The following is an 18,788-nucleotide window of genomic DNA, read 5'->3' on the forward strand; positions in this document are numbered from 1 at the left end:
CGCCACGGCCGCCTCCCGATGATACCCCGCTGCTGCTGCTCGACCGCGCGAGTGTCCCGCCGGCCTACGAGCCAAACCGACCGCTCCCCGCCCATGACCGCGCGTCTGCCGCTGCGTTTCCGGTCGCCCCAACTGCCAACGCGCACGCCATGCCGCCTTCCATTCTCCACACGCGCTCGGGACGCGCGGTGCACCCGCCAGCGCGTTACCGCCACGTCCACTTCGTGGGCGCGTCTAGGGGAGCACTGTAGACGGCGTCACCTGTAGGCGGCGCCACTGAAAATGCCCTGCCGCCCCATCCGTTAGATGGCACCGTGCCCTATGCAGCTTCAGGTTTCACCTGAAATTTGTCACGTTAGCTCCGCCAGCTGCACCTACAATCATTCCTACCTTTTAACTTATTTCTTCACGCCGACAGAAATAGTTCCAACTCGTAAAGACCTTTCATTTGGCGAATTGTTTCACAATGTCGTATATGCCTTTCGTCAGCGCCAACAGATATGCTATGCAAACATCCGCTCCCCCTCTCACGCCGGGACACGCACATGCGACGGTCGGGCCGCTCGGTGCTCCAGCGACTGCCGAATAAACCTTTGGTGTTAAGATGCGTGCTCAAGTGTTAGTGCCCATACGCACAACACCAGTATTGCTGCTTGCCTTTTCAGCTGCAGTAAATGCATCCATTTAGGCTTGTTTATTCGTATTTAATGACAAAGTCTGAGATGTTGGCTTCACATTTCAAATGGGATGGTCTGACTTTTTGTTACATACTAATATTCAGCTCATATTTTAATTACGATGCAACTTAGAGTATCCGTGTGTTAAAGATATAGTGCATATATAAGTACAGTCATTTTCCAGTCAGCAAACCAAGACAGCTATAAAAAAAACGTCTGGTTAAAGCAGCCATGAGGGGTCATTTAAAAATTTGGGGCAAAGAACCAAGAACATGGAGCAAAATAAGCCGATTGCATGCCTTGTGATCATAATTTGTCTTATGACAAAACTCGATGGATTAAAACAGAAAACGGCACACTCTGGCGACCAATCACGTGTTGAAAGCAGGTAAGGTAAGCATTATTTGGTCTACAGGAGACCTACTGGCTTCTTCCTGCTCCCCCCCCCCCCCCCCCGAAAACAAAGTCAGTGCCTTTTGCATGGTCCGCTGGCAGACAGAGTCATCCCACTCACCCCCAAATATAAATATAAATCATGCCCACCAACCTACGAGATTAAAATGCGAAACAAGTAAGAGGTGTGCATGATAAAATCTCCAGAGGGCAGAATTTCGCCATCAAACACTTCTGTATTAACTACGTGAGGTCTGTCCCAAGGCTCTGTATGGCATTAGCATAGCCTTGCCAGGAAGCCTGGTCAGTCAGACACTCGAAAGGCTTAGATTTATCGTTATTGAGCACCGCCATAGACCAAAAAAAAAAAAACGGTTAACCGAGGGTTTAAGAGGGCAAAAATGGCAGTACAAATAAGTTCCGTGATTCAAACTGTCTCCTTCATTCCCTGTGAATTGTTCACGCTTCGGTGCATATCAAACGTGTTTGGGCGGCTGGCGAATAAATCCAATTTGTGTATAAAATACGTACAAGTTTGCAGTTGGAGCATCTTGCAGGGGAATTGATCAAACTTTTAAGCATCAGATGGTACCTCTAAAGGCAATGGAAAAGGAAACAGAATCAAGTGGTATCACGCTCCTATGATACCAAGAAAAACAAAAGTAGCTAAACAAATATAAGACCGGTACTTTTGTCGCAAAATTTTGTAATCAGCTGATTGACTTAAAATGTGTTAATACAAGTGCTGAAATGGTAATATTCATCTTGTAACTTTAATTTAGAAGACATTTCTTGAACTTTTCACTCCTGTATTTCGGGAGTGATGCAATTTAGTGGTCAAGCTTCCTCGGTAAAAAAAAATGTGGGGTAAAATTCTCTACCAGGCCTTGCTGGTGTTTGCGCCAGGCTCTGCTTTCGTGGCTGTGGTGGTGAGACCAAAAAAATAGGGGATGCGTGAAACCTTGCATTTGGCGCACAGGCTGCACATTGTGATGCATTTTGTAAACAAACCCAAACTTAATGCGTGCAAGCGGTTGGGGTCGCTGGGATTCTTGGGCTTGGAGGTAACTGGCGCCCCTTGCTCTGTGCATACATAGACAGGATTCAGATGTAGGTGAGGCAGGACATAGCCATAGGTGTCCAGGTTCTGTGGAGCATCGTTTATACTTGGTGGCTTCAAGTGAGCTCGGTTTTGGATGACATCTGAAAATCTCAGGAAGGGAAATAGGGGTTTGACACGTGCGATTAGACAATGTCAGGCAGGAGTGAAAAATCCACATAAAATATGGGGAAAAACTCCCTCACAAGGTGTTGCTTTACACCGAAAGTCGGCAATTCTAGGACACTGTCTGTTTCTCTCCCCCTGGTGCGGCGCCTGCAGTGCCTTTGCATCTCCAAGCGGCTGACATTACGACTCCACGTCCGTGATAGTTACGTCTGTGTGGCCTTCTGTCTCCAGCTCTGCCTTTTTCGTCTGGTACCGGTCGTCTGACGTCACCAGAGCCCCATTCCATGATGGCCGCCGACAGCCGGCTCAAGGACACGTAGAGCGGGCGGGCATCCATTGTCGTGCCCGCAGCGATGCGGCGCGTAAAATGCCACGCATCCAGGCGCGCCTCCATGACATCCCAACCGGGGAAGAGTGCCTTTGCGGCGCCGTGGCTGCAACAGTCTCGGTCAACGTAGAGCAGGCTCGGGAGCCGGGACGCCAGCCTCCCGGTACCCGTAACAGGCCAGTCGCCATGGTCCTGATGGCAGCACCCTCTCCGGCCGTTACCACCGAGACGATCACCTGCCTGACCGTCCTCGTTTTCCGACGTCATCGCCCAGGCCTGGCAGCGCTGCCCGCCAGATTCCCGGTCATCTGTAACAAAATCAAAATCTATGAAAGCCAAACATTCGTCCTGCCACTGACATATTCATGTACGACGCTCATGACAAAAGAAAGAAGGACGTGCAGAAGGAAAGGGATGTGAAACAAATTCTTACCTGCTGATAAAAAGGCATTATAGGTACACATATATGTAATCGAACCACTGATATGACCATACATGCAGGGTAGCGAGTTCAGATATTTCGAAACATCGTGACATTTTTCACACATTTAAATTGAACTACATGTCATAGTCGAAAGCCATGATCAAACATGATTTGTTTCACTGGATTACCACGAGAAACCACTTTTCATCATAGTGACTGAGGAAATTATACGAGAGTACGTTTGTCCAATGCGAAACCATTCAACGTCAAATCTGTTTCCTGCGATTGAGTCTGCCAATCTGGGACATGTGAGCCGCCAAACGCAGACTGAAGACAGGCCACTCAGGTTGGAATTAGCCGAGAAAACCACGAGCTGACCCCAATCATCTTGAGATATAGAATACGCCTGTTTGTTTGTATTTCCGTACTGGATTCCACCTCGTCACTGTGCTTTAGTCCAGTGACTGCTCCTCCAAACCACTGGTCAGTCACATGGTACCGGCACTTGCATGTGCGGCGGATGTTGTTTTGCATCCCAGGACTCATGGACTTGCTCGCAGTCACGTCAGCTCGAGGGTGACGCGCTTGCAAATGGGCTCTGATATATCATTGCCATCGCTACACTTACTTACAATAGAGAATATAGGGAAAGTACATTCAACTTGGAAAAAAAACTGAATTTAGTGCTGATTAAGGAGCATTGGCTGGAATGACGTCTCTCCTGTAACACAATTACGGGAAACACTGCAGCTACCTTTGTACTGAGATGTTCACATTGAGTCTGATTACTAGCCCTCATGAAATCCGGAACTTGCATTAGAAATTTACAGAGCATGCGAACTAATCGTGATGAATGTAATCGTGCATAACGTGAATGTCATCTTGTTCGGATTATATGACCGCAGTGAAAACGTTCGAAAGTCCAATTCATAACAAACGATGACATCTTGCAATCTTTTCGAAAAATGACCGGTAGAGAGACGACTTAATGAAATAGAAGCTTGAATCTAAAACTGCGCTTAGGCCTAGGGATCAAAGCCAGCGGTGGTGAACTAAAAATGTTCAAAGGCCTCATTCTTTAAAACGGATCCATAATTTCCCAATAGCTAAGTCTTAAGTGGTGAAAGAAAAGTTTAATATCGCGCCCGCGTGTTTCCAAATCGTAGACTGAGGATGCACAATAAGCTTTACCGTTGGTCCATTTGTCACGAAGCATCACTATCATCTAAAAGCCAATATATGCACCAAGTGCGGTGGCGTCACTAGCTGCAGCGCGTCCGTTGCGCTATCTCTGCTCTCTGGCCTCCGTCCCATTTCCTAAACTCTGTAGAGTTGTTCCCAACCGAATATATTCCCTGTTCGTCTATCGTCATTTTCCCAATCCCGATGTAATATCCATGGACGAGCAATGAAGTGGCATATACATTGTGGACGTGGTCTTGCTTATGCAGCGCGATGTCAATTACCTTGTAAGTCGAGTCCATCTTGAGGATGTCCCCAAGACGCTTGTCAGTTTCCAGCTGATCTCATCCAGCCTGCTCAAGACATCCAGTGCGTAGACGACGAGAAGCCATCGACTCGACAGCATCTGTGGCGGCGGTGGCAGGAACTCAGGCATGCGCAGCTGTGGTAGACCCTTGGACCTGTAATTATTGACCGTGCTACTTTGCACGTTTGTGCCCCGCTTTGCGTGTTTGAGGAGCGTGGCATTGGGGAATCATGTTATACCATAAGCACCAGTACAGGTAATGTTAATAATTCGTCCCACCATCAATGGGAATATAACGTGACTTGGGCCATGCACCTGCTCGCTTGTCCATCACACGTAGATCACGCCACAAACTATGCATCCTTCTTGTTTTGTACAATTGTCAATATTCGTTGGCCGGAAGCTGTTGGTCCAGACTGGTTGAATTGCTCCCACGTAAATGGGATGTCACAAAACAGAGAGAAGACCGACAGAAATGCGATCCAAGTTAAATAAGGGCAATCGCTTCTACGTTAGTGGATGGCAGGAAACAGAGAAAACGCAGAAATGCAATGAAAATCAGATCAGGGTGAACACTAGATCTTCAGCCAACCACAACTCGAACAACGGCGGACGCTAGCTCTTGAACTTGTGAACATTTTGATGCTTTCAAGTTTGAAACTGGCTAGTAATTTTCTGGTGATATTGAGTTCCCTGTCCTTTCAGCCCACGTCTGACCTTGAAGCGTAGCGTTGAGAGGTCCAAACTTTTGAAGAGAGCTAGTTCTTTCGGTAGTAAGTATTCTCGTTCCGACAAGTTTAAAATCGACCGTAATCTTTGAGTGATGTTGAGTTCCTCGCCCTTTGAGTCCGCGTTTGACCTCGAAGGGTGACGTGAGAGGTCAGGACTTTTTGACGGACTCTAGTTCTTTCTGTGTTGAATGTTCTGATATTTCGCAAGATAAAAATCGGCTGGCTATCTGTTTTGGTCATATGGAATACCCATCCTTTTAACCCGCGCTTCGCCTTGAAGGTGGCCTGAACAGTCCATGACTGTTTGACGGGCGCCAGTTATTTCTGTGGTGAATATCCTGATATTTGCAAGTGTGAAATCCAGCGGTAATTTTTGGGTGATATTGAGTTCTCGTCTTTTGACCCGGCTTTAGACCTCAAAGGTCACATAATATTGCAAAATGAAGTTCATTTTTGAGGTTATCGTGCTATAATTCATCTTACGACCTTCAGAGAAATCGGAACACGTCGCAGAATAACTTGCTGTGTAAACCGGCAGCCTCACGGACATCTTAAGTGCTCGGATCGTGACTGGCGTGCGGCGGCGGGAGAGAGTCGGCCCGACGCTGACGTCCCCGGGTTGGGCCCAGGCGGAGCAGCTGGTGTGCGAGAGACCTCCACAAAGCCTTTCTTGACCCGCTCAGCCCGCTGACGATTCGTCGCATGTTTGTCATTCGATCCGCGGTGTCTCGCCGGGCCACCTGCCCATTCGAGGCCGGAGCTCTGGAGCTGCCGAGCTGCAAACTCTCGACCACACAGAGGGGGTTTCGTTACCATGCTTCCGCCTCGTGGACCCAGCTGCCTCCTGCCGTCACTCAGCCTTCGACGCTGTCCGCGTTCCGTGTGTCGATGAGGGCTCTGAGGGCCTGAGAGCCGCTCACCCTGTTCTTGACGGCTTGGGTCTTTGGGAAACTCCACTGACTATTTGTACTTTTTGTGTGTATATGTGCTTGCGGATTGTTCCTACGAATATTGTCGCTATTTCCCCCTGGGCGCAGTTGGCTTCTATCCTCACCTCCCTGTTTTGTACCTTGTACATGACACTGATCCCGAAAACCCATACTGCATGGATGAGTTGAATATTAATAAAAATCCCTTCACCGGGAAAGGGCAATTAGTGCAAATTTTATTTTCTTCGTCTAAGCAGACATTCTCAGCTGATACCTAACTTAATACGGATTCGCCCCTCACTCCGTAGTATTTATCCGCATTGCTACGGATCCGATTCTCACTCCGTGGTGACCATCCATGTTGTATAGTGTCACGTCACGACGTCACATCGTGTGATCCTTACTCTGAGTATGTGGAGAGTCTCTGTCTGTCTCTGTCTCTGTCTCTGTCTCTGTCTCTGTCTCTCTCTCTCTCTCTCTCTCTCTCTCTCTCTCTCTCTCTCTCTCTCTCTCTCTCTCTCTCTCTCTCTCTCTCTCTCTCTCTCGTGCATGTGGACATTGATTCCTTGCATTTAGCGTGCAATTATAGTTGCCATCGGATATTGTGGATTACCAACTTCTACGTGATTTCAATTCATGTGCGTGGGTGTGCGTATGCGTGTGCGCGTACGCGTGGGTGTGCGTGTGCGCGTGGGCATGTGCGTGGGCGTGGCATGTGCGTGGTGCGTGCATCCGTGCATGTGTGCGTGCGACATGTGTACGCGCGTGCGTGCGTGCACAGCCTGTGCACAAACACCATCCATGAAAGCAAAAATAAAAACTGCGATTTTTCCAAAATGTTATACCGTCATAATTTTCCTTGAGCATAACACAAGAAACGACAAAAAAGAAGCTCAAGAGTACAAAGCCTAGAATGCAATGCACGTCTGGTTTGAATACTTCTATGAAGTGAAGAATATTGGCCTCAGATAACCTTGTCTTACTAGTGAAACTGTGTTTGATTAATGGTAGGATGTCATGTTCATAAACATATTAACAAATATGATTTCCATGCTAATATCCAGATTAATATGCGCAACCTGAAAACAAACGCTATCTTCCACTTAAGCACGATTCATCGGTGTTCTTCAACACGTTTTGGACACTTAGGATTACCAGCACCGCTGACTGCACGGAACCTGAACACATTACACGCGAAAGCTGGACACGGTTGGTCACCACATGCAATCCTACAAAAGAGAAGTTCTTTTGAAACACATCACGCTTGAAGTATTCTATATCGAGGCCAATCTTCCCCACAAGATGCATGCCCAGGGGTTTTATCCCATGCCGTATGAGCAGCTGATGTCGTTTTACGTCTCCATTGCCGATATTTTAGGGACGAAAGCGTCAAGTCGCAGCACTACGCAGAGAGCACACCAAAACACGTTGCAAGCGGAAGGTGGAGAAAAATGTTGGTACGCCTGGCTTTTGTGGGGAATAGTTGTCCGTTGGACAAAGTATCATCCGCAGGCTTTCTGCTCTTATGCCCCACAAGACAAGATAAAGCATGCCAACTTTATTCCAGTCACATCGAGACATCATGTCTTACATACAACATGCGCGGCAGTTGAATACCAGACATTGGTGACAAGTATTCCACGGGATATCTCGCCGCTGGCTGGAAAGCAGCGAAAGTACTAGGATCACCCAACCCCCGAGCCGTCCAGCATAAACGCAGCGTTATATGTCGTGAATTCCGGTGAGCTACAAATAGGACGGAATACAGGGAGGAGGTGTCACCAATCTCCGCTATGCCATTCGCCAATGTTCAAAAAACGAGCCCAATACCAGTCTATTCGTACCATGTGCACTGCATGGGACTTCTTCACATTGCTTCCAAACGCGCAATCTTTTCCGGGCCTGCTCAACACAGTGTCTGCGTGGATAATGGCCTGCATAATAAACCCTAGCAGGTCAGACAAATGAGCCGCCAAACGCCGGCCAGTCTAGCGCACCACGCCGCTGAACCTAATACAACTTAAAAAATCTAACCACCGAGCTTGATGAACAAACACCTATACCGCACTACGTAAGTCAAACAGCAATATTGCACAATCAGAATGCTAGAGCTCTCCGCTACACTAAAAGGCCCGAGCATGCCTCCACCGCGAAACACGCGCGCCACGAGGCCGTACTGGCCCAGACCCCCTCCCCCGTCCCACTCCGTACCCCAAGTCGAGACACGGCGGCTTGGCAGGACTTACGCACCATGGTGAGCCTCCCTCTCCCCTCCCCCTCCAAGCAAGCAGATCCTGAGTCCGGAATCGAGCACTTCTTTTGTCTTGTCACGAGCTGCCACACTCTCTTGGGAAGGCGCAGTTCATCTAACTGCAAACACATGCACTTGTGGGCGAACCCTACCTACACTGGAGAAGTGCTCACGGCAATGGGGTTGCCCAGGTGGTAGCAAAGGAAACGTGGTTTTGCCAATGCATTGCGGGACTAAATGAGCTTTATGTCGCGCAAATCGCAGCGTAAGAACACGCTCCGAAAATGGATTTCTCGTATTTTCGCCCTGCTCGTAATGCCATTGTCAGGTTGGGCTTAATATGGCGAGTACGGCAGGAGGGTGCCTGGCAGCAGGGCTACGCGGAGATCACGGCAGTTAAGGCTGTACAGTCCCATGGAGTGACACTGATGCTTGGGACGATGATGTCGACTGGGCAAAACTTGTGTCCGGGTCTCGTTCGCACTGCTGGTGGGGATTGGACCTTACTATTCGGCCCGCTGTTATGGCGCTAAACGCTATCCGCTTCCCGAGAGGAATTCAGCATTCTTTAGTGCTATAACCGTTTGGGGGCGAACTTCATCCTTACAAAAATAATCGAAACTCAGGGTTGAATACAGCCTACGGATAATTAGTGCTCAGGACCAACTACAACCAAATGATACCAAACGCGCTTTTTGGGTCATCGCGGAGCACCGTGAGCGTTCACAAGCGGCGTCCTCAATCATGCACATGTTATTACTACAGTTTGGGAACTAACTGCATGGACGGGATTCACGACGTGTATCGCAGCACTGAAAAAAGGTCTGGACATGCGTTACTGGTCTGGGCCGGCGGCGCACGCCTAACGGTGCTCGGAGATGTACTTGTAGACGGCCGAGAAAGTCCAAGGTGGCCGTGGCCCTGATTGACCAGCAGCCGGTAGATCTGGTGGGGCGGCCGAGCCGAGCGGCGTACACGCCTCGGCCGCGGTGGCCGAGGGCCTGCGCCAGGCCGAGGTCCTTGCACATGAGCGCCGTGCCGAACCCGCCCTAACGGACAGACTGGGCGTCAAGACTGGCGTCAACACCGAGCCCCCACCCTGCCGAACAGACTGGGCGTCAACACACACCGAGCCCCCCACCCTGGTCGAACGGGACTGGGCGTCAACACACACCGAGCCCCCCACCCTGCCGGACGGACTGGGCGTCAACACACACCGAACCCCCACCCTGCCCGAACAGACTGGGCGTCAACACACACCGAACCCCCACCCTGTCGAACACCACTGGGCGTCAACACACACCGAGCCCCCCACCCTGCCGGACAGACTGGGCGTCAACACACACCGAGCCCCCCACCCTGTCGAACAGGACTGGGCGTCAACACACACCGAACCCCCACCCTGTCGAACAGGACTGGGCGCCAACACACACCGAACCCCCACCCTGCCGAACAGACTGGGCGTCAACACACACCGAACCCCCACCCCTGTCGAACCACACTGGGCGTCAACACACACCGAGGCCCCCCACCCTGCCGGACAGACTGGGCGTCACACACACCGAACCCCACCCTGTCGAACACACTGGGCCGTCAACACACACCGAGCCCCCCACCCTGCCGGACGGACTGGGCGTCAACACACACCGAACCCCCACCCTGCCGAACAGACTGGGCGTCAACACACACCGAACCCCCACCCTGTCGAACACACTGGGCGTCAACACACACCGAGCCCCCCACCCTGCCGGACAGACTGGGCGTCAACACACACCGAGCCCCCCACCCTGTCGAACAGACTGGGCGTCAACACACACCGAACCCCCACCCTGTCGAACAGACTGGGCGCCAACACACACCGAACTCCCATCCTGCCGGACAGACTGGGCATCAACATACGCCGAAACCCCACCCTGCCGAACAGACTGGGCGTCAACATACGCCGAGCTCCCACCCTGCCGGACAGACTGGCGTCAACATGCACAGAACCCCCTATCCTCCGAACAGACTGGACATCAACATACGCCGAGCCCCCACCTGCCGAACAGACTGGGCGTCAACATACACAGAACCCCCACCCTGCCGAACAGACTGGACATCAACATACGCCGAGCCCCCCCCCCCCCCCCCACCCTGCCGAACAGACTGGGCGTCAACATGCGCCGAGCCCCCCACCCTGCCGAACAGACTGGGCATCAACATACGCCGAGCCCCCACCCTGCCGAACAGACTGGGCATCAACATACGTCGAGCCCCCACCCTGCCGAACAGACTGGGCAATCAACATACGTCGAGCCCCCACCCTGCCGAACAGACTGGGCATCAACATACGCCGAGCCCCCACCCTGCCGAACAGCCTGGGCGTCAACATGCACCGAGCCCCACCCTGCCGAACAGACTGGGCATCAACATGCACCGAGCCCCCCACCCTGCCGGACAGACTGGGCGTCAACATGCACCGAGCCCCCACCCTGCCGAACAGACTGGGCGTCAACATGCCCCGAGCCCCCACCCTGCCGAACAGACTGGGCATCAACATACGCCGAGCCCCCACCCTGCCCAACAGACTGGGCATCAACATACGCCCAGCCCCCCCACCCTGCCGGACAGACTGGGCGTCAACATGCACCGAGCCCCCACCCTGCCGAACAGACTGGGCATCAACATACGCCGAGCCCCCACCCTGCCGAACAGACTGGGCATCAACCTGCGCCGAGGCCCTACCCTGCCGACCAGACTGGGTGTCAACACACCGTCACCAAGGCCCATCATGCCGACCAAGCCCGATCGCAGACCGTCCGACGGTCCGAATTAGGGCAATACACTCCAGAAGCAGACGCAAGCTAGCGCTAAAACGCGTCCAGGTGGCCGGCTGGATACCCTTCGCTCGGGTAGGGGGTCAATTTGAGCCACCTGAGATCTCAAGAATTCATAGTGCTTGACACCAAAGTCACAAGGTGTGTTAGCGTGTACGTAAACTCACTTAGTTCAAAATTGACATCCTGGTCAATGACCTTGGGTCAAATAAGGTCAAACAAGATCAAACTCCAGAATGGTCTGCAAAGTGCCCCCAGAATCTAGAGACCTGTTCTAAAGAAAAGGCCACTACTCCCTTAAGGTCAGTGACCCTGTTTGACATTTTACAGGGTATGGTGACCAGAATGCTGCAAGACTGCTTTGGGTTTTGCATTTGAATCAGCAACAAAGACTACGCTAGGCAGAATGTTCTTAGAAACAAAATGTTGACCTGGGTCATTTTGGGTCGGTGGCCAATTGTGAACTTTAGGAAGTCCATGAAATATGTACAATGCGGATCCCGTTATTAATTAACTCGAAAGGGGCACTAGAAACTACCGCGTACAGCAGGCCCTGAGGTAATTAAGCATGTTAGTTTTGTCCATGGCCTGACCTTCATACCTGACCCTAGGTCAATGGAATTTGTTCATTCAATTATTGTGTTGCCTAATAAAGTATCTCAGAGATGTATGGCTTCGTCTAACACTCCGTGGTTGAATCAGAATAAACGATTTCCTACAAATTGACCTCGCTGAATCCATGGCCTGACTTTGACGTGCCGTACGTCAGCGACCTTACAAGGTACTTATACTTGTTTGATACCAAACGACCCGTTATTCCATTGTGTGCGGCTATGCAAAATTTGGCGTCGCCATGTCGGGCCGTTAGGAAACCAATCCGAAAAACCTTCGGGGGTCAATTTGACCCCCACCCGAGCGCATGCTAACCGACTCGTGCAACAACATGACAAGCAAGCGGAAAAATACGTTTTTCAGGTTACGACGATGGCCGGCCGGGCAATAAAGGCGGTGATGGTGCGAGGGCTCACCTTGTAGTCGTTGGAAGAGGGCACGTTCTCCATGATGCCCGGCACGGGATTGTAGGAGTCGATGGCCCAGCAGCGGCCGGTGCTGGTGGCCAGGATCTTCGCCAGCAGTTTGGGGTCGAGGCCGAGCCTGGCCGATGAAGGTGGGGTCATCAGTCTGACCCGGGGCTGCACTGCACGATCTGAGCCACAATCAACGCGCGCACAAGGCGGAGGCAAGTTATAGTTACGCAGATGATTACTCTGCCACGCATCACCCGGGTGCCGCATTGTATGCTTCCTCTTTCTCTCAGAAGTATGTTTAAAAACCCGCTTGGCAAACTGCACTCCACTCTTTTAACCCATACGAGATCACAAACCACATTCTGATGTCCGCCGGCCGCTATGCCAGACACCTCGCCGCACTCGCCGAACCCCCGCCTCCTGACTCCGGCCGACGCTGAACTCCGCCTCCCGACTCCGGCAGGCGCCGAACCCTTACCTCCTGACTCCGACCGACGCCGAACCCCGGCCTCCTGACTCCCGCCGACGCCGAACCCCGGCTCCTGAATCCGGCCAACGCCGAACCCCCGCCTCCTGACTCCGGCAGGCGCCGAACCCCCGCCTCCTGACTCCGGCCGACGCCGAACCCCGGCCTCCTGACTCCGGCCGACACCGAACCCCACCTCCCGACTCCGGCAGGCGCCGAACCCTCGCCTCCTGGCTTCGACCGACACCAAACCCCTGCCTCCCGACTCCGGCAGGCGCCGCCGCCACCGCCTGGGCCCGGCCCGCTCACCTGGTGCCCAGGTTCATGGTCTCGGCAGCACCGATCATGCTGACGGCCAGCATCATGTTGTTGCAGATCTTGGCCGCCTGACCGCTGCCCACGGCGCCGCAGTGCACAATGTTCTGGCCCATGCACTCCAGCAGCTGGCGGGCGGCGGCGAATTTGCCGTCCGGTCCACCCACCATGAAGGTGAGCGTGCCGCCGCGGGCCGCGTTCACCCCTACCGGCACGAGTAAGAGGTCAACGCATCACACGGCGGTCGAGCAGCGCACAGCACCTTGGAGGCGAGACGCACGGCGTTGGCCAGCCTCACACTTGTATATAGACTGGAAGGCGCGCCGCGTGCAGCACATTACAAGTGCAGTTTTCTTTGTAACGCGGCCACGTTGCCTGAACATATAGAGGACATTCCTAGCATCAAATGAAAAGGGTATACCCATAACGAGACAAGTAGTGTCCTAAAACTCTACGCAGTGGCCTTCGAAGGCGCCAGAGCTCTTACAGGAAAATAATGGAAAATGTTGCAGAATATTGCGGGAAAGAGTAACTGTTTGACGAGTCAAGCCATCTTAAAACCAACTTAGTGTTCTCACTAAGCATTAAGGACACTGAACGAGAAGTTTCAAACTTGTGGCAAAAATTGCGAACTGCCGCAAGAGTGACTTATGGCAAAACGATGCATCCTTAAGCCCCAGGACCACTTCCAATCTTCTCTCAAGGTCCGAGAACCCCCTGAGAAGCCATAAGAGGATGTTGCAAAATTGCACAAAGCATTGCAGAGCACACAGTGCGCATCCCGCTGCGGCACTACGCATGCACGTCCCATCAGGACCTGTTTCAAGGAATCCTAACTTAAAACCAAACTGCCCATAGTGCTCAGAGTCCCGCTCGACAAGCCATGATCCAGCGTTGTTTGACACCTGTTCGTGGTGTCGTGAACCACAACCTCCGGCGACTGCCGCCCGAGGACGAGCGCTAGCGCGCGGCAACAACACCAGGCGCTTTTGTTCGGCAGCTGTGACGTAATAGAGCTGACAACCTCCGAGGACCGCTCGCCTTGTGTTGCCGCGCGGCCAAGGCAAGGAGAGTCAGTTTTTGAGGCGCTAATACCTACGCTCAGTAGAGGTGGCAGGTGAAGCTCCAAAAAATGTTGTTAATGATTATTTGCTTTTGCATTTTGACGCACAGAGATTGCACGGAGAGATGGTCCCGTGTCGCCGGGCAGGCAGGAAGCTGGGCGCTTTCTGTCGTTACGCTATGCCTGAGGCGCCATTTTTCAGTCACAGGCACGTGCTACTACGGTGGAGGGGTGGAATCTCTACCACTGAACTACCGGAATGTGGGACTAGGCGTCACGTACGGGAGTGAATCGTTGTATGAGAGTAGTTCGTGACGGTACTGAAGTGCAGGCAGCACACAAACGGGACTTTCATCCTCCGCGTAATCGATTTCCTTTCATAGTAGGCGCAACAGGATCCCTTTGCCGCACAGGCACATTTTGTGTTTCCTATGAAACTTTAATTTCTTGGCTTGAAACTTGTGTCTTGTCTTGCATGCCTTGAGACTTCAATGTCCTGAATGTAACGCGTATGCTATTCTTCGGACACCGTGGGCGCCAATCCAAAGCACCAAGGTCGCGCAAGACCCTCCCCCATGTGGCTCTTGGGTAACCTTTTATTCTTTAGGACCTCTTTATCGACCTCGTGACGTTTTTCATGTATCACAGACGCCATTTTAGTACCTCCGGGCACTTGTCCAGAATTTGGAACGCCATTATATTTTTAGTGTCTTAGCCTAATGGGCTATTTTCGGATGTTAGGCAAGCCATCCAGATTTCGCCGGTCCTTTTAAACATAGATAATATTTCCAACCCCAGGAAGCACCCTTTAACTCCTCGGGACCACCTCTCAAGATTTTGTTTCCTTTTGCTGTGAACGTCCTTTTGCTTTTTAAGACGTCCTCTTAGACATCAGGACGCGTTTCAGACCGCAGGGACAATGTTGGAGTCCTCAGGATGGCCCTCCGGGGATTTGGGCACTATTCTGTTCTTAAAGGCGTTCTTTTCATCATCGGGACGTGTTTTCATACATCAGGGGTGCTCTTTTGGCCATCGCGGGCACCCCCGACATTGTGGGACACCAAGACTCCTAAGTTCATCCCTTCTAGACATCGAAGCAAATTTTCTTAGACCACACGGGCATCTTTTGATCCTCAGAGCCCCCTAAAGGTTTGGGGCACCGTTTTTTTAAACATGAAATAGAACGGCATTCTTGTAGACTTCGGGACCTACTATCAAACCACAAGGACGCCCATTTAGCTCTCGGGGGCTTATCAGGGTATGGGATATTATTTTGCATTTTTGAACACCTTACACCTGTTCCTGGGACATATTTCAAACGTCAATAACGCCCGTTGGGTCCTCAGGGCGCCTCTCCCGGGTTTGGGGACACTCTTTTATTCTTTAAGCCTGCACGTTGCCCTCGGGGCGCACCTCTGAACTTCAGTGGCGCCCAATGAGCCATTGGGGGGCGGCTTTCCAGTTCTTGGGACGCCAATTTATTATTAACGGTGTTCTTTTCCCCAGAACATAGAGTACGGGGCACCCAAATAAGCCCCCGGAAGACGCCTCCTCTTCAGTCCTTTGCTTTTGCTTTTCCCTCGAAGGTTTTGATGTCCTTTTAGTATTCAGGGCATCGTTCTAGACTTTGTGACATACTTGCAGGACACACTGGGCGTCCTCTCAACCATCAGGGGCGACTTTTCTACTCCTCGCCCCCCCCCCCCCCCCTCTCGCCTCCCAAGGTTTGGTTAGATCTTCATGACCATTTAACAACCAGCCCTGTTCCGGTCCATTCCGGGCGTCTCTTTAGGAGCGCCTCCATAGTCAGGCGTCTTCGGCGCCCTAGAGCGGTCCCTAAAGATGCACCTTCACTTTCCGATCGGGGTGGGACTCGTGCCCCCGGTATCGGGGTGGGTTCGATCAATTGGAATGTATTTCGATCTTCGGTTTCGGGTGGAGGCTCGTGCCCACCCCCCGTCCCCCTTCTCTGGACCCGTCCCTGCATGTGAACATGTCAGCGTTCCCGGCCGGCGATCGCGTGTCTCAGTCGTGGTCAGCCCCCACTCATTCCGCTCATCCCGCACAATGTCTGCTGGTAAGCACAAGCAATGCGGGTCACCCCTTCGCCGCATCACCCCCACCACTCACCGCATCGCCCCCTTCTCCTCAGCCTTCCCAAAGGCACGGGGTCCCGACAATGGCGATTAAGCGCCACGCGCCACGTACCGCCTGAAACGGGTGCGTCCATGTAGACGGCGGACTTGGCGTCTGCTGCCAGCGCCATCTCTTGGGAGACGGCCGGATCAATGGTGCTGCTGTCGATCATCAGAGTGCCGGGCCGCACCGTGCTGTGCGCACGGACAGGCCGCCGCGTCAGACGGGCAGCCAGCCTTCACAGGTACCATTAGCGGCGGGCCTAACGCCAGATCACGCCACGGTGCCATCTCACGCCGAGACGAAACCGAAGTGGCGGCGCACGAGGACACAAGTGGCGATCTGATATCAGCGCTGGGGACGGAGCTGAGCTAAGCAGAGAACTCTGGTTTATTCTGTCAACAAACAACTTTTCTTGGCCCCGGTTACTGCTCGAGAAAGTGACCAGAACTGAGCACCTGGTTTGGTCTCAGTATTGGAATATTTGGGCACGTATACATATGAAGCAGGTGGGTAAGAACATAAACCTGAATAACCCATTCAAATATTCAGATTTGACATGAGCTGAGTTTTTGTTCCAGCCAAATGTACGTTGAGGTGAAAATACGCCGGGCACGACAGCCACATACAATTTTTCAATTGCGTTGCGGATTGGGGACACGTCGGATGAAGGAGAAGCGCCGTTGTCGAGGGTCAGCACAGAAAATATGTAAACTGTCGACACATGAAAGCATATTAAATAATTTTCAGACAGCGGACAAAACAATGTTTTTCTCTCTGGTAAATAACTGATTGCCTAGCACCTATATTGACCACCACATTGCCATTATATAGTCCGTCGTCGTCGGCGAACGCCACGACCACTGACCTGAGTACGCCGTTAGCACCCGCGTACACGTCCTGCACGTGCCGACTGTTGGGCAGCATGCTGACGATGCGGTCGCACCCCTCGGCCACGGCCGCCGGCGAGGAGCACACCTGGGCGCCGAGCGAGCCCAGCCGGCCGGCCGCCTCCTCCGAGACGTCGAACACCGACACGCCGTGGCCCTGGGCATGCGGGGTGTGTCCGTGCTCACAGGCACCTCGCCGTCACGTAAGCCGAGCACGGCACTGCGGACTGTCCGCACAGTATGTCCGCCCAGTTGGCGTGTCAGGGAACAATGGCCAAAGCAGGTTATTGGCACAGGAGACCCCAGCCACTGTAAGGAAGATGTACACTCGAGTGGGCAACAACACAGGTGATAAACACCATATAGGATAAGCTGTCAGAAGAAGAACTTGAACAATACCAACAGGTCATGGTGCATGTATTCACACGATTTCCGCAACATTTCTTGAAAAAAGAACTGTTGACAAGCTATAATACAAATGAGTTGTGCCTTATACCTTGTTGATCAAGTTCTCAGCCATGGGTCCTCCCATATTTCCAAGACCGATGAAGCCCACTTTCGAGTTGGTTGCATGGCTGCCGGACGTAGCTGTTCAAGAAAAAACCATTGCAGTCTGAGACAAACATGGCCATATTCTCATACAGTAGTATCAAGCTGTAAACCCATTAATGACAGGTGTGAAGCTGGCAACAAGACCAACATGAGGTGAATATCACAGAGCATTTGAAGTTGCCATCTAATGGAGGATTGCTACTGGACTATGTGCATGGAATTATAAGTGGGCTTATTTTATCACATATGATTCTTCCTTTCATTTCTTCGAATGTGGAACATTCTGCAGTTCGGCAAAGATGCGCTAAGGGACCTACTTCACGCCCGGCTACCACAAGGTGGCTGGCAGCCGCCGACCGGTGGGCCGGCGGCTGCCCGGCCGGCGAGGCAGGGACAAGGTGCACCCAAGCAGGCGCGGAACGTCAGTGAAAACACCGCGTGCAACAAGCGCGCGCCAGCACAGTAAAGGCTCAATGGGAGACAAAATGGAATAATTGTTCTCTCAACAGCGACTGCGACTGTCTAGTCATCGCATTTCAGTCAAAATTCTCACTTCTAAATATGGCGTGAGCAACAGCTACTGAGCCCTTGCACAAGCGTTCTGAGCGACTAGCAGCCGGCCGATGAATGACTGAAATGCCCAACAATAGACCTCCCCATAGCTTAAATGTAAGGCCGCCCGAACTGGTTCAAATGTAACACGTATGCATGCATGTCCACATACCAGAGCTGTATATAACGTCTCATCGCCTACAGGTGTTCACTCACGCATCACGAGACGCAACTCTGGCTAGAATGTTCCAAGACCAGTACGAGACTTCCCTGCAGGCTAGATGTCAGACCGGCCAAATCGGCACAAAGGTGGCAGGTGTGCGTCCATTTGAGAGACATGCTTCGACCATTTTATCAGTTTCGGAAATAAAATTGTCCAATATTCATTTTAAAAGTGTTCTGAATGACAGGCAGCCGCCCGGTTGAGTGACGCCATATGTCCAGTAACGCGATCCCTTGCGGGTGAGATGCAAGACCATCCAAATTAATAACGGCAGGACACCAGCCCCCTCCCCTACAC

At 52.2% G+C, this 18,788-nt stretch overlaps 1 protein-coding gene across 1 annotated transcript; it reads right to left on the reverse strand.

The window, feature by feature from the left end:
• Positions 1-9,359: 9,359 nt before the first annotated feature.
• Positions 9,360-17,777, reverse strand: LOC119097988 (3-hydroxyisobutyrate dehydrogenase, mitochondrial-like; the record flags this gene model as incomplete). Its single annotated transcript, XM_037220921.1, is given in 8 exon segments — positions 9,360-9,401; positions 9,403-9,450; positions 9,452-9,499; positions 12,295-12,421; positions 13,070-13,280; positions 16,347-16,468; positions 17,143-17,321; positions 17,661-17,777. Coding segments are annotated over 8 exon segments (813 nt in total), but the record flags the coding sequence as incomplete, so codon positions are not given.
• Positions 17,778-18,788: the final 1,011 nt, after the last annotated feature.

The sequence above is a fragment of the Pollicipes pollicipes genome, unplaced genomic scaffold, assembly GCF_011947565.3.
Source record: "Pollicipes pollicipes isolate AB1234 unplaced genomic scaffold, Ppol_2.1 Scaffold_4740;HRSCAF=5597_pilon_pilon_pilon, whole genome shotgun sequence".
Taxonomy (NCBI): domain Eukaryota; kingdom Metazoa; phylum Arthropoda; class Thecostraca; order Pollicipedomorpha; family Pollicipedidae; genus Pollicipes; species Pollicipes pollicipes.